This window comes from Ascaphus truei, chromosome 12 (genome assembly GCF_040206685.1).
Source record: "Ascaphus truei isolate aAscTru1 chromosome 12, aAscTru1.hap1, whole genome shotgun sequence".
Classification (NCBI taxonomy): Eukaryota; Metazoa; Chordata; class Amphibia; order Anura; family Ascaphidae; genus Ascaphus; species Ascaphus truei.
Window position 1 is genome coordinate 30,017,115 of NC_134494.1, and position 16,990 is coordinate 30,034,104.

Here is a 16,990-nt window from a genome sequence, read left to right on the forward strand (position 1 = left end):
ATTTATATCTGGGTACATAGAACGAATATAGGAAACATGACATCCCAGAGTCTGGGGTCCTCTCCCTACACATTCTGCAAGTGCCTGAGTTTCTAGTGTGAGGCTCAAACCAAACAAATCCTACAAGGGGGTAAAATTGAAAATCTCAATGATCAAATCCAGAATCTGCCAATGGAAAGGCTAAAAGGAACAGCTCCATGCGTAGCAATAGATTTTTGAAGAGTTAGTAATGTACCAGTGATGAGTAGAAAGGCAAATTAAAGTGTGACAGGGTGGGAAGTCTGTTTGGGTCTCCCCTATGAGCACAAGTGGTCTGATCCCACAGCCCAGGCTCAGGCAGTGTGCAGAGGTGCTGGAGTCTGACAGCGATGCTAGTGCCTGGCAGCGAGCTGCTCAAGTTTGGGTCTCTGGCTAACAAGCTGCAGGGGGATTATTTGGGGGTTCCTGCCGGGAAACTGTCCGGGAACATCTGTACAGGACACAAATGGATGTGATTCTGGCTCTGTGGGCTTGCGTGCTCGCTGCTGAAGCAGGTAAGCCCGGGCAGTGAGAGAGAGGGGGTGTGCAGGAGAGGTGAACCTGGGTGTGATGTACATGCTGGATGTGCATGGCACATATGGGTGTAATGTACAGGGTGTATTGTGTATACTGCTTTGTGTGATGTACATGTACATATGGGTGTGATGTGCAGGGTACATGTGGGTGTGATGTGCAGGGTATAGTTGTGCATACTGCTGGGTGTGATGCACATAGTGCAGACTGGAGTTCATGGTACAACTGGGTGTGCTGTACATGTTATAGCTGATTGCGTATGGTACAGCTGGGTGTGCATGATATAGGTGATTATGATGTACATGGTATAGCTGGGTGTGCATGGTATGGCTGAGTGCAAGTTATAGTTGAGTGTGCATGATGTAGCTGGGGCTGCGAGGTATAGCTGAGTGTGCATGACATAGCTCGGTGTGCATGATATAGCTCGGTGTGCATAGTTTAGCTGGGTGTGCATGATATAGCTCGGTGTGCATAGTTTAGCTGGGTGTGCATGGCACAGCTGGATCAGAGTTTGCAGGTTATAGCTGCTCTCTCGGGAATCCCACTGAACACCAGGTGTATGACCTCTGCCATCATCAGCTGTAACCACATTGTGGGTGTTTAAGTTGTTCTATTGCCACAATGACTGCTTGTCCCTAGTAAAGTCGGTGGCTAGCTTGGTTTATCCACCGTAATGAAAAGTGCAACATTCTCCATTTATAATATATTCCATCCACAGTAGACCTGACACTTAGGAAACATTCTTATTGAAAAGCAGTCTAATCAAGCACTGCAGGTGTAAACCCATAGCACAGCCAAAACCAGACAGCTGCCCATAATCTGTGTTATGATCTAATTTAAATGTCAACTGCCTGTGCTCCTTATTAATATTGTACCTGTAAATGGCTTGTGCGATATGGAAGACATTACCTTTGACATGATCAGTGTTATCTAGTTAGTGCACACGGCTGGGGGACGCTAGATTGCTTTGTACCCAGAGCATTTTCCACCTGTAAATTGGTAAAGGAAGCAAGTGGCTGCTTTGAGCTTCTGCTCTTGGTCCACTATCACTATATTAAAACCGTGCAATGTGAATTAGGATGTAGACAGTATGTAGATAATGTTACCTTTTCCTAGCAGCTGGTTTATTTCATTTAGATCAGAGTAAACTGAGTGTGTAAATTTTTATTGGATCAGATGCCCTTGGAAAATAAGCTGTAATGCCATTGTAGTATTGTATTGCAATCACTAAACCACTCCTGCACACTGTATATCTCCTTTGTGTGTTACTGAAAATCAAAGTGGGACACATTGCTTTGTGCTGCAGTCGTGTAATAAAAGAATCTCGTATGAGAGATCACTCATCACGATTTGTATCAGACATCTGCACAAATAATTAGGTTAAGACGATAAGTGTGGTTTATTGAAGCTTTCACTCAAGAGTCGCTTTCTTAAAATATGAATCATGTATTGCACCTTATTGCTTCTATTTTATTAACTAATCGCATTAATACAGGTGCTCTGTGGGTGTCCTTCTTTCTGATGTGTTTATTTGTTACTGTGCCATCAGGGTCTTCTGTCTGCTTTCCGCCTCTGGATGGCAGAACTTGTTCTGTGTTGTGTATCTGCCATATAAAGTGTTTCTACTCAAGCAGCAGTGAAAGGGTTACAAGGTTATATATTAAAAAAAAAAGTTAGACTCTGCTTAGTTTTCAGTCTTTCAGCCTTAGGCTTAGATTTCTGGTCTTTGAAGTGTTATACACAGGTGAAAAGGGGACTGGATCATTCAACACCCTTCAAAGGACTCAGATTACCATTTTTTCTTGATTAAGAAAAGGTCTATTTCTTTTCCATTAATATTTAACCCATTTTCAACCAGAGGGGCATGCAAGCCATTGCAGAACCTTGCCCCTTGTGGGGTTAATACATCCTTTTATGCATTTACCAGCCTAATATTCAAGCAGTAAACATCTTTTTCAAAGTATTGTGTATACCTGAAAACCGTGAAGCTTTTATTTAAAAAAAAAAAAAAAAGTGTAGGAGTATTTTTGTTTGGCCATATGTGGACTGTTATTTCTTTGTTTCATAGAGAAAGGAAAAAAATGTTAAAAGGCCGGTGAAATCGCAGGGAAAAGTCAAGCTGGAAATTCCAGATGCCTTGTATAATAGAACAATGGTTTCACATGAAATCTTGGTGCCATTTGCCTTATTTTTTCCCAGTACTAATTCAAATAAGCCCTGATTTAGAACACAGTGGGAGGAACATTCTGCCCTATGCCTAGGAAACGATAGTTTTTGTTTTAAGGAGACTTCTGCTAGTGCATGTAGAAGATTGCCTTTCTGATTTAAATGTCATTTGACAACAAGCAGAAAAAATCAAATCCCTTTTTAAGGTTGGAAATGAAAAATGACTATAATAACATCTTGCTGCAAAATAACTTTCTAATGGGATTTCGTTTGAGAAGTGAGCAGATTTTTTTTTTCTCTCCAAGTCTCATGAATTGTAATGCCCTGTAATCAAAGTGAGCTAAATTAAAGACCCTTAGATGAAATTGTATCATCTTGGCGGATGCTGCAACTGTGTCTATGATTTTTCTTTAGGCTACTGCAATACAGTAACTGTGCATGCAAACCTTTACCCAATAGATGAGAAGGGGCGGTGGTTATCAGAGAGTCTTTAAAAACAAAGCAATCTTATCTGAAGACCAAAACACCAACCCAATAGGCTGAGAAGCCACTTCCCAATGCTGGAGAAGATTTTAGTCCCATCCATTTGAAGGGAGTTGAACTCTTCTCCAGCCCTGGGAAGCAGCATCCCGGCATATTGAATAAGGGCTGTAGTGCTAGCTTTGTGTAACCTTCAGCTTCTTTCTCTCCCCATACTTTTTACAGTAAGCTCTTCAGAGCACGTGTTGTGCCTGTAATTACGGTCAACCTTATATACCAACAAAGCATTACTAATAAACATGTTTTGTGGATTCACTTTGTGAGGCAGGTTACCGTTTTTTTTGCTGCATATTTGCATGCCCTGAATTTTGCCAATTGTGCTTTTATCGATGCAGTAACAGAGGGCAATTGTAGATCCCACTTCTACATGACAACAGTAAAGGAAATCTAAGCAACTACAAAAGCCTCAGCTAATGACATCTGAAATAGCAGCCTCTTCTCTTAATGAAGACTGCAAGTGTTTTTGCAATAGACTTTCAGTAGTGCCTACTTGTAGTAAGTACTCTGATCATGTTAAAGCTGCCTTCAGTATCCAATAAATGCCTTACTGTATACAGAATGTATGATGAAATACTTCTGTAATTTGGAGGGTCAACTGCATACAACATATGCTTTTTATGCTTCTGCATCCCATTTATTGAAACAATCATTATTCCACCCTGTAACATATACCGTCACACATCCATGTGCCTGATAGGTAGGTGAATGCTTTCTGTATGTTTACGTACTGCAGGTGTTTGATCTCATGGGGTCTGGTCACCAGCTTCTTCTAGTGGCAAAATATGGTTAATTCACCAGAAAATTATAATATTGGCAGAATTCTGATGATTTATTGTTCAGAGGAATAATTAGTCACATATTTGTAATGCTTTTTCTGAAATACTGTGTATGTCTTATGAATATGAACCCCTGTTGCACTCCTTACATCAGTTACAAAAAAAGACGGTGTGAAACAGCGCTACAGATATTAAATAGTATACTTAATAAAGTGAAAGAACATTGGCAGCCAGGTAAATACTGACAGTACAGTCAGTCGGGGAACATAGGAAAAAAGAGGATACCGGCGCCACAATGAATAAATAATGGTTTGGACTTTCCATTATTTATTCATTGTGGCGCCGGTATCCTCTTTTTTCCTATACTCCTTACATCAGTGTTCAACTCCAGTCCCTCTGACCCCTCAACAGGTCAGGTTTTAGTGAGATCTCTGCTTCAGCACAGGTAATGATAATAATAACATGTTCTTGTATAGCGCTGCTAGTTTTACGCAGAGCTTTACAGAGACATTTTGCAGGCACAGGTCCCTGCTTTTGGTGCCTGAGGCACAGGGAGATAAAGTGACTTGCCCAAGGTCACAAGGAGCCAACTCCGGGAATTGAACCAGGCTCTGTTTCAGTTGAACCATCTCTCAGTTCCAGTCAGTATCTTTTCTCACTGAGCCACTCCCTCTCCCAGGTGGCTCAATCAGAGTTTCAATCAGAGACTGAGACACCTGTGCTGAAGCAGGGATATCCTTTAAACCTGACCTGCCACTGGCTTACATAATGTAACTAACTGCCACTAAAACACATTGAAACACCTAGACAAAGGGCATTGTAGTGCGAGTTCTATTAAACCAGTCATGCCACATAGCATGCCTTGGTTTTTGTACACGTGGCCGTGTAGGCAGCAATATATATGGGCACTGGAAATACAGACCCTGAATGTCTTTAACCTTTGAGACCAAGTATATGAAATAAATGCTGCACACCTAAAAAAAAAAAAGTATAATAAAATATGATACTATGTAACTATGATACAATTACCGGTGCTCCTGTGTTTGATCGATAGCCTGTAATCAATCCAATGCAAGTAGTAGTTGAAGGAACACAGGGCACAAACGGATTTGGAATAACTAACTCATTTATTGAGCCAAACAAAACGTTTCGACCTTGTTGGTCTTTATCAAGTGACATTGTGGCATTCGATGCCACTATGTCACTTGATAAAGTCCAATAAGGTCGAAACGTTGTTTGGTTTTAACCTTTTGAGACACATACTGCTCAGTGTGAAATATTAATTTGGCACCCTCCTGATTAATAAGAAACTTTGAACCCCATCACATTATGAGAACAGAGGCGGTAACCTTATAACATTGTTTCTTTGTTCACTATAAGGGTAGTTTGCTGACTGAAAATACATCATTTTAGTCAGTGCTTATAACAAGTGCTGTCATATTGGGAATGGGGCTGTTTTCACGTGTATAAGATCCATATTCGGAGACCTAACATACTGCTCACATCCTCCCACTCCATAGCGTAACATGTGGAGTTCAACAGCAAAACCTCTCTGCTTAACTGGAGTTTGATATCACATAAGGAGATAGATTTCGGGATGAAATACGTGTTATAACCTGTTCAAACGGCAGTAAGGATACACTGTTTTTGGGACATTCTGGGTGGTTTGGTAAGATTTGACATGATGATTGAGGAAAATCCAAGAGCCTGTGTAGGTTGCCATTTGGGGCTGCAACATGTATCCTTCCCATTTAAGCAAATGTATTGAATAGACTGAGAGTTAAAAGATCTGCATCAGAATAGAAAGTACCAACTCATTTCAATTCTGTCGCTCCAACAGGGAGCAAATGCACTAATGAATTCCATCCTTGTCTGTTTTGGAAATAGCGGTCATGGGCACTGTAACACCCACACAACACCACACACCACCACACAATACCACACCCCACAATACCACACCCCACAATACCACACCCCACACCACCACACCACAACCACACACACACCACACACACCACAACCACACACACACCACACAAACCACAACCACACACACACCACACACACCACAACCACACACACACACCACAACCACACACACACACACACCACAACCACACACACCCCACACACCACAACCACACACAAACCACACACCACCACACACCACCACACACCACCACACACCACACACCACCACACACCACACACCACCACACCACCACACCACAACCACACCACAACCACACCACAACCACACACACACCACACACCCACACACCACAACCACACACACCACACCAACACACACCACAACCACACACACACCACAACCACACACACACACCACAACCACACACACACCACACACAAACCACAACCACACACAAACCACAACCACACACAAACCACACACAAACACACTACACCACACACACCACACCACACCACACCACACACACCACACACCACACACCACCACACCACCACACACCACCACACACCACCACACACCACCACACACCACACCACAACCACACCACAACCACACACACACACCACACACACACACACACCACACACACACCACACACCACACACACCACCCACACCCACACCACACACACACACCACACACACACAACCACACCCACACCCACACCACGCCACACACCACACCACACCACACACACCACCCACACATCACACACCACCACACACCACACACCACACCACAACCACACCACAACCACACACACCACACACACACCACACACACACCACACACACACACCACACACACCACCTACACCCACACACACCACACACACACCACACACACATACACACCACACACACCACACACCACACACACCACACACACACACACACACACCACACACACATTCTGCATATCATTAGCTGAACAAATGTAATTAGTCATTCATTTGGGTTAAATTCTTAACTTGCTACTGGTACTGTTCACTTTCCTCAACACATAATGCCAAACAACACATCCCTTCCAAAACATGCTAACATTTAAACTTGAGCAACCGCCTGGCTGAAACACATTAGCAGGCGTAAAAGAAGAAATTAGAGATACATAATGTGGAGGCTTGAATTGTTCATACATTCAAACCAACCTCTGGCAATCCAAAACACGTCATAGAATCTCGCATGAAAACAAAGGGTTTCTGAAGTGTTGCAATCCCGTTATCAGGTTTATTTTTTTCCTCTCCATTTTACAATATGCTGTCTCCTAGTTACAGCAGAACAAAATACATTGCTGCTTGTAACAGCATCAAACATTCAAATCAACCACTTTTTCTTACACATTTACAGGGGAAGGGTTAGGCCATTTTCTCCCCATGCTTGGGCCAAAAATAACCCACAACACTACATATAAACAGAATGCAACACTGGCCTAGCAGATCTATCAGGAATTCCCAGAAGGGATTTTTTAAGGCTGAGGTTCTATGATCACAGGTGGTGGAGTGTCTTAGTTATTAAAGGGAAGCTGCTGTTCAGTTCTTCATTAATTATTAATTAAATACCATGTTATTAAATGTCTGCATGAGTCCCAGGAACAACTGCATATATAATGCATACGAAAAATGTGTTGAACAGCAAAACAGCTGACGCTGTGCGGAAATGACACACATTTTAGTTTCACGAGAAGGGAGTGAAAAAACAAATACACTGCTACAAATGTGGCCCAAATAGTTAAAAATGGGATAAGTGTAGGTAATAGTCCTGTGAATTTCTTAGCGCAATCATTGTCAAATCAGATGTGTTTGTGTCTTAAGAGTCCCGTGTTTCTCAACAACACATCTGTCATCGGCTTTCTGTTTTAGCCCCTAACCCCATGGGGTGGTTTTTCTTTGGCATATTTTTTCACATGCTCAGTCATGAAATGGGGGACTTGTATATATGCTAAAGGGGTCGGTGGGGCCTTAAATGTATGGAGGAACTGATGGTAACCACACTCAAAACCCCACTCAGTATTCAGCACTTTATAGCTTCAATCCCTAACACTGTGTGTGTGTGTGTGTGTGTGTGTGTGTGTACAGTATGTATACACACACACACACACACACACACACACACACCTTTCTGTAACCTGTTCTCATGCTTTGCACAGTCTCCTGCCTTTTTGTTGTATGATGTAACCCCTGCTTGTAATTTCCATATGTTTGGTGATAGATAAATGTCAATGCCATTTTCTTTAGAAATAATGGTTTAGCTGCATTATTTATCAATTCCTGCATCACAAGCTCTGACGAGTGCTGAATATATTTTAACAGGTGATTTTCTTCCCTGTGCCCTTCACAAATAATAGTGGCACATTTTAGAAATACAGTTGTTTTGTGCTTGAATAAAGTACAGCGTGTAATCATGTTAACAAGTAATGCAAAGGTCTTTGGATACATCTATATATATCCAATGTTTTTGCTCTAAACAACCAAGAAAAATATCGGTTTAAAATACCAAATGCCAAGGAGATTTATCACACTTAAAGCGCAATGTTACAAGGATAAAATAACCATCCATGGACAAATAGGCCAACTTCATGGTTTCGCCAAATCATCCTTGTTATCGGTTTGGTCGTTTTTAAATAGAAATGTCATTGTCACACAATGCCGTACAATTAAAATTAGTCCCCCCATAAGTTATAATCCCAAAGAGCTTGCAGTCTAATTTCAAGTATCAGAGGCACCGAAAAATAAGGTATCGTGCTTAGAATCAAACATCTGGTGGAATATATATATATATATATATATATGTGTGTGTGTGTGTGTGTGTGTGTGTATATATATGTATATCTCTCTCTATCTCTCTCTATCTCGTTCTATCTCTCTATCTCAAAACAAGGAAAATACTTCCAGAGGTGTTTGTGTTTACGTCTGTCCCCCCGGTTATGAAGAAAGAGAGATAAATACATTGCTGGCCACCTCGACGGAAAATAAGTTAATACTCTGATTTTCAGAGCCACATAATGTGAAATACCATCTAAGATCCTATTGCCCTTTAGCATCTAACAATGAAATACAGATAGATGAAATATGCAATGACAGTTGCAGCATGAGTGCAAATGGTTGGCCTTCAACTGAAGACATGCGCCTAGTTCTACATGAATGTAAACAGAATGTTTAATCAGCAAAAGGAATTTCCAACGCTAAGGAAGCAGCATTCGCTGTAAATGACAGTGAGAAAGGAACTGTAGCGTTACTATGAAACCATAATAACACCCTTTATGTTTCTTCCAAAGCCTATAGCATATGTAAAGAATAAAATACTGTACAAAGACCTAACCACCAACACTACTACCGTAGGTCACACTTTCTACAGTAGAGGACACTAGGGGGCGCTCTTGAGCTCTGTTTTCAAGGTTGCAGAAAGAACACATTTGTGTGATATTGAGGCCCAGATTCACGATGCTTCGTTGAAATTAGGAAAAATAATGTTACATTGCCTGAAACAGGAACAGGCGTTGTTTTGCCATGAGGTAATGGCCTTACTCATTAACATCATGATATGCAAAAATAACGTCTGAAGTTCACATCATTTTCTTTGCCTTAATGTCACTTGATTTTAGGGTGTTTGGCAATGACTTAATCATCCCTGTGGCAAACAAGAGCTTAGCCCACACCTCTGTTCCCCTGGGGGGCCTAGCTACCCTACACCGTGCATCTAACCCCATCACCCACCTCCCTTACCTCCCCCACACATAATAATGGTCACATGGTCGGTGGCCCTGTGATTAAAGATTGGTTGATTTTACCACATGGCAACTTCTATTACCAATGACAACGGATGTTGGTGGGACATTTGTATCCCATGTGATGTCATCAACATCCTACTTTATTGGTTAAAAGCAAATTGGTTTGTTTGGTTGATTTTATCACATGACCATCTTCCATGTGTTACAGATGTAGCAGCCTTTGCTGTCTTCGGCACAGGGGCAAGTTGCATGACTGTGACTACCCCGGCACCGAAAGATTATTGAACAGGGGGTTGGGGCTGATCCAGAAGAATGGATCCCCTCTGCAGCGCTGTCACGGCAGACGCTGTCTCCAGAGTCGCCACTTTCTGATTTTTCAGCCGTGGCTCTGAAAAGAGAGTGAGTCTGGCTACATCTACATGTGACGGCGGCAGGCCCTATATATAAGCCGTGCCTCATATAATACTTCAGTGAACGGTGGAAAGAGAATGCTGAGGAAGGGCGTCCATGAAGAAGAAGATAAATAAGAAATGTTTGAACGATGACTCCAATATGCAAACAGGATTATTCTTCAAATCAACAAAGGACTGTGGACTTCAGTCATGGTTGAGGATCGATCACTGAGAGACAGGAGTGGCAGTGGATCAGGCCACGTTTTAGGCGGCAGGTTTTAATTATTTTGCCATCAAATTGAAAGGAATTATTTTTTTTACCTTACCGGAATATTTTGGGGGAGATTTTTTTTAAGACTGGGCATCGGCCCTTTGGAATATTCTTATAGATTAGTTTAAAGGGGTCATTGATCGTGAAGATCAGGGATCTCAATGTGGATGGGTTATGTGGTTTTATGTGATCATTAATCCCTTTGGTGCAAATGAGGCTACTCTGGCTCTCCTTGAAGACATAGGTAGCCTCGCTGGCACTCGAGGGATTTATAATCACTTTATATATATATATATATATACTGAAATGTGTCATTTCATATAGTTTGTTTTATATTTTTATTTTGTATTGACATGTCCTACCAACTGTGGCTAATCGTTCTGTAAGTCATTCTTAAAGAGGCTGCCACGCGGCACATTAAAATATATATATATTTTTTAATATATCCAGCCTTTGATTACTTTTTATTGAAAACTTATTTCCTGAGCTGCGGATGTATTAATTCTCCAGTGATTGTTGAGCAAAAATTCTGCTTCCTGGGGTTCACTAAATGGCCGCCTTTCAGTTTCAATCAATCTTTCAGTCAGTGTAGCTCAGCAGCTATGATGTATTCTTATATTACTACGGTAACATTATCTATTGTTACAGTTTGCAGCTCAAACTGCTGGGAATATTGGCAACAAATGATCACAAACAGGAAAGTGTTGCAAATATATATATATCCTCAGCCCTCCACACAAGCAGCTGAAGGAGCAGAGCCACTGAGGGTTTGACCACTTCATTTACTTTTCTCATTAACCTTTCACTGACTGTGTGGACTCTTGGTGCTCATTTGCAAGCTGCTTTCTTGCAAGCTGTGTTCAGCTTTAACTGTACCAGTAGTGGATTCTTGCTGCCCTGCTATTAGCTGTTTAGCTGTATTTAGCTTACACTATATGTTTACTAACTATTTTCAGGGGTGTCTGATTTGACCAGGTATAGGGGAAGGGAGGCTTAGGGAAGTACCTCTCGGTCCTTTTGGACCAGGGGGAATGGGCCAGATGAAGAGGTAGTCCCTCGAAACGTCGCCCCCCTAGCATACTTTCCGTTCTCCGTTTTTTTGTGTATATTCCTTGTGTTTCATATTTTTTCCCCTTTTCCTTCTTTCCCCCCCCCCCCCCCCCCCTCACTTTGTGACATGCCCATTTGTGATACTGGTTTCTGCAAACACATTTGATTTATTTCTGGTTCATTTTATTATTAAATGTTTATTCTGCATTACAACTGTTTTCATCATTTAGCTATTAGACAGTGAGTGCTGGTACTTACGTAGATTTGTTGCAAATATATTGTACTGCTGGGGAGGTGGCTAAAACCTGTCACAGAAATCAAAGGATGCTCCGTATATAAAAACTCATTAAAAATGGCATTGTGTTGAATATTATTTTTCTTTTTAGTAACTATTATCTAATTCTACAGAACTGATTTATTAAGGGGGGAAAAACACGTAGCATATTGCATGGATTGCTCCTTCGAAATGAGGGGGTTATAAAGTGTGTTGGGGTGGGGTAGTTGGTGATTGGTGTAGGTGCCCCAGGAAAGGTTGTTATGCCCCCTAGAGGGAGGGAGGTTGAAGTTACCCCACTAGCCTGTTTGGTATGCAATGGAGGTAGGAGGTGTAGTGTTAGGTATAAACTGAATGGGACTGCCAGGGATCCCCTGCTGTGTTAATCCGATGGGCCATTAGTCTGTCATAGAAATGTCACACAAATGTTGCAGCATTACTGGGAGATTGCCCCAGATTTTCCAAGGCAAGTGTTCGGATACTCGTGTCTGCACCTGTATTAACCCTTTTGTAGGCCTGAGTCGCCAGCTAGCCAGTTGTCAATGGCTTCTTTGAGGTTAATATATTAAAACGTTGCAAAAAGTTTATTTATTCATCTATTATAGGTATTCTCATCAGTCTTACCTAACGCTGTGATGTTAACTCAGGTTAAATAGTCTACAGATGCTTGGTAAATCTGGGCCTAATATTTGTATTATTAGGACACCTGCATTCACTTTATTATACCCATAAAGAAGTCTACCGTTTTACCAACATGTTACAATTGCAACAAGACACTCCAGCAATATATAATTATTGTTCCGTAGTTTGCACTCGGCATAAGTTGTTAACAACATACTCGAGTTGTGTAATTATTCCCTCCCATAAGTACTCCGGCATATCTGTACTTGTGTTGAAATGTGCACCTCCTGAAGCCTTGTTTCTGGAATTGAAAGATTTTGTGGACCTAATGTATTATATGAACATCAACATTAATAATTCATAAGATTTCTGACCGGATCTTTTCATTATCATTTGTTATAACTTCATGGTACCATAGGAAATGTCACTCTGAACCATGAACACCTATTATTTTAGGAATGCTTCATTTCAATCCTTGAGGACTACGCCGGGTATTTAGGGAAATATATACTGTACATAAGCAAAGTGTCCATAAGAACCAAAAATTTTTGGTTAAGTACGTGTTACAGAAAATGGGAAAACCTGGCCCTTTTGGTAGCCCTTGGGGATTGATTTTGAGCGCCCCTGCCTTATATTGATATCTATAGCAAAGAGATCAAATATCTCAACATCCGCTAATATTATTAAATATTATTATATTCTTGATCAAGTTTGGGTACTGTTCTTTGGTCATTGACTTGGGTAGACAGAGGGTTATTGCATCCCCTGAACTTTTATAGCCACACATATATCATAACTGAGAGCTTCAGATCCCCGTGCACTGCCTACATAGTTGGTCCTAGCAAAGTAGGAGGACGTAATAAAGGTTACGTTATGGGGACATCCATCATCTATTCTTTATCCCCTTCAGTATTTGAGTTGCATGTCTTGAAATGCGTTGGGATTAAGTGATTACTACATAAAAATAAGTTGGTCCTTCTTCCTTTCAATTCCGTTTCAAAGGAGTGCACAAAACAGGAAAAACGTTATTTTTTTTTACACATGATATATGGTCGTCATTTTAAAAACGATATGTGAGGTAGTAAGGAATCCAAATGCGCTCACGCTTGAGTGGATGTTATCAAGACTTAAGAATCTTCCCATTCTCATTGTCATCATAAAGAGAAAAAGAGCAAAGAGATAAGGAAAAACGTAGTGCAATACATCATTATAAACATTCAATTTTCTATTAGGATGCACTTACAAAGGTTGAAGCAAATCTAGCCATAAGTTGCGAAATGTAGAGGAACCCGTACAGCAACACATCAGCCTTGTGGTCCGCAACAAGCCCCACTTTCGTTTTCTTTCCTGGGTTGGTCTGACAGCTGGCTACGCTCTCCATCCCCCGCCCCCCATGTTAAACTGGCAAATACTATCCAACGCGTTTCACCCTGAAAAGGTTTCCTTAAGCATCCATAAGGGGGAAGGCATACATGCGAGTGATGCAGGACAGCACCCTCCACATGTTGGAACGTAACGCTATATTTGCTTTTACCTTTTGTAAGTGCACCCTAATAGAAGATAGAATGTTTATAAAGAAGATTACATCTACTCAAGTACGAGTTGATTTGGATTCCCATATCGTTTTTAGAATTACTACACGTTATATTGTAAAAAACAAAAAAACAAAGGAGGACTGGTAGGGATAAGTCTGGAAGGAGCAGCAATTCAATATCAAACAATAATATTGATTCTATATTATTGCTATTTAAATTCACGTCTTGGCTATCTTGTGCCACTTTTGAAAAGTTGCACTGATATTTTTGGCCTTCCTTTCAGCCTGGTGGCAATTAGAAATTGGTGGTACAGAATCGTAATTAACTAAGTCACTGATTACCATAAACTGTCGTCTTCTGGTTAATTTCAGGTACAATTGTATACAATGAAGAGTTAAAGAAGCAGATCTATAATGGTGTGAAAAGTTTGGTGCAAACTTGTGGTGCATACTGTATTTTATCCTTTAACCCTATGACTTTGAACCATGTCATTAATATAGCCTTTGCCATAAAATATATTCTATTAATATTCATGTTTGTGACTTTAGGTGAGACATGTTGGTGTTTATCTGAGTGATTGAATACGATCACCCAATAATTAACCACCTATTTTAATTAGATCATTTCACACCCCCAGTCACACAGCAGAAGGTTCTATGTGAGACATTTCTATGATGGTTTGTTGGCTTGTAATTCCTTTCAGCCCGGTGGCATTGAAACAAAGGTCTTGACACTTATCAAGAGTTGGTAATTAGCATTCACACATCTATCTGGTCATCAAGGTTAGAGCCAAATGGAAGAACAAATTTAAATCACACTGCTGAAATGTGTTTACTTTGTTTTATTAAATTGGGCTAGTGCCACATTATTAAAAACAAAATATGTCTGCAAATTCTTTCCTTTTTATATAAAACTTTTTGGCCCGGTAGTTTGAAATCAGAGGTCTGTACACCAGCTCCATGAAATTCCATCCTTAATAATCTGTTACGGTTGGTTACATGTTTAGTCATTATTTTCAGTCTGCTTAGCTCTGCCACAGCACAGTATCATTTTATTTTTTTTGTGATCCACCAGGTCTCTAAGGGTGTTGAGGTGGGAGGAACATACTTAGAAATGAAATCATACATCCCGCTGATGAGAAAAGTAGAATTGATTGATACATTGAAAGAACAAGTGTCGTATTTGAGTAGGGCCACTCATTGGAATGCTGATAAGTTGAGAAATTAAGGCACACTAGAGCCTCACCGTGAAATACATCATGTATTTATTAAGGAAGACCAACTCTAACTTGTTTATCACCGAGGGAATTATGGACCCTCTAGGTTATTTTCTATTACAATGTTTCATTGTGAAAGACTCCTTGAGTGTTGCACCTTATCGATTAGCAATAGAAACAAGACCTTTTAAGTGCCAACTTTTAGTATCGTGGGTAAGCGTTAGAGATGTGCAAATTATTCACTGACATTCGACTTTGCAGAGAATGCGATGCATTTTCGCGACCTGGTTACAAAAAACAGGCCAGTTACCTTACCTTTGTTTGAATGCATGCAATACCGCCGGCCGCCACTGTTCCCACAATCGATTCGAGCTAACATTCAATTTGTCTAAAAGTTCCAGACCTTCTGTCTCTTTCATATTTCAGGTTCTGGAACTTCTGGGTGAGTCGAATTAAAGTGCACAAATCGAATTGTGACGTGTTGTGACTGCCGGCAGACTTGCATACATTCACTCAAATTTGTTTACAACATCTTTGCTATAATTAATTGTCGATTTGAATTTTGTCTAAAACTTCGCGAATAATTTGCAAATCGAATTTTGACACATTTGCTAATCTCTAGTAAGCATCAATAACATTTTAAAGTATATGAGGAGACGAAACGCGTAAGGACGACGACGCAAGTGACGTCATCACTGGTGGACCAGAAGTCTGCTAGTCTGATCCACCACGGTTCCTGTTTGCCTATACACGGAGTGTGTGCAGCCCTGGTTCCTCCAGTTGCAGTCAGGAGCTTGCAGGACACTTCCTCGCTGGAGCAGTTTGAGGAGGAGAAAGGACTGGCAGAGTGCCGACACTGGGATGATGCAGGGGATCCACCGAGATGTCCGCAGCACTTTGTGATATGGTATCACTACATGCCTGATTTTACTGTACCTCTGTGAGTGAGCCTTTTCCCCTCTACCCTTTATATTAAAGTACAGGCAGTCCTCGGTTATCCGACACAATGCGTTACTCAAAATGGCGTTGGATAGCGAAACGTCTTAAAGTGAAACACGTTTTCCTATAGGAACACTGTTTAAATGAAAGGTTCTGTTCCTGAAGGCATTTTTAACACTAAAATACAGCAAATATTTTATGCAGGCAATAAGATACGCAGCACACACATAAATTATATAGTGTATATACTGTATTATATATAATATAACATAAAATTTAATAATATAATATATTATATAGTATATACATATGTGTGTATATTATATACACATAAACAACTTTGCAAAACGTTGTAAGAGCATTGGATAAGCCATTTTGGCGTTGTAAAAATTAACATAGGTATGCATTGCACAGCGTTGGATAAGCCATTCGTTGTAAAGCGAAGCGTTGTAAAACGAGGACTGCCTGTATATACAGTATCGCACTATGGGCTGTTCGCTTTCTATTTTCATATATATATATTACCAGATTGGAGTCCAGTAATGAGGAGACAGCCCACCAGGAATGATATTCAAAATGATTCTGTATTGTAGAAAAATACAGGCACCCCAGCCAACGTTTCGGGCACTGCTTGAAGAAGGTCGCTCTCTGCAGACCAAAACGTTATATAATTATTTTTTTTTTGAGGTGGGGAAAACCTGCTTGCCAAATGAACCATTCTATTAAACTCACACACTGATAAGCTTATAAAGGTAAAGTGTGAACTAAAGATAATTATAAATACTTTTGTTGTGTTTAAATTATTGAGGAACCAACCAGGAGAGGGGCAGTTCTGGATTTGGTCATATCAAACAATGTAGAAGTAATAACAAATATTCAAGTCCTGGAACATTTGGGTAACAGTGATCATAACATGGTCTCATTTGAAATAAATTA

At 40.6% G+C, this 16,990-nt stretch overlaps 1 protein-coding gene across 4 annotated transcripts in view; it reads left to right on the forward strand.

Annotated features, from left to right (window-relative positions):
• Positions 1-353: 353 nt before the first annotated feature.
• The window catches only part of NELL1 (neural EGFL like 1), a 515,249-nt gene continuing 498,612 nt past the window's right edge, over positions 354-16,990 (forward strand). For all 4 annotated transcript variants that reach the window (XM_075567201.1, XM_075567205.1, XM_075567202.1 and 1 more), the window contains exon 1: positions 354-533. In XM_075567201.1, the coding sequence (XP_075423316.1) occupies positions 485-533 (49 nt within the window). In that variant the 5' untranslated portion in view covers positions 354-484. The remainder of the gene's footprint in view (positions 534-16,990) is intronic.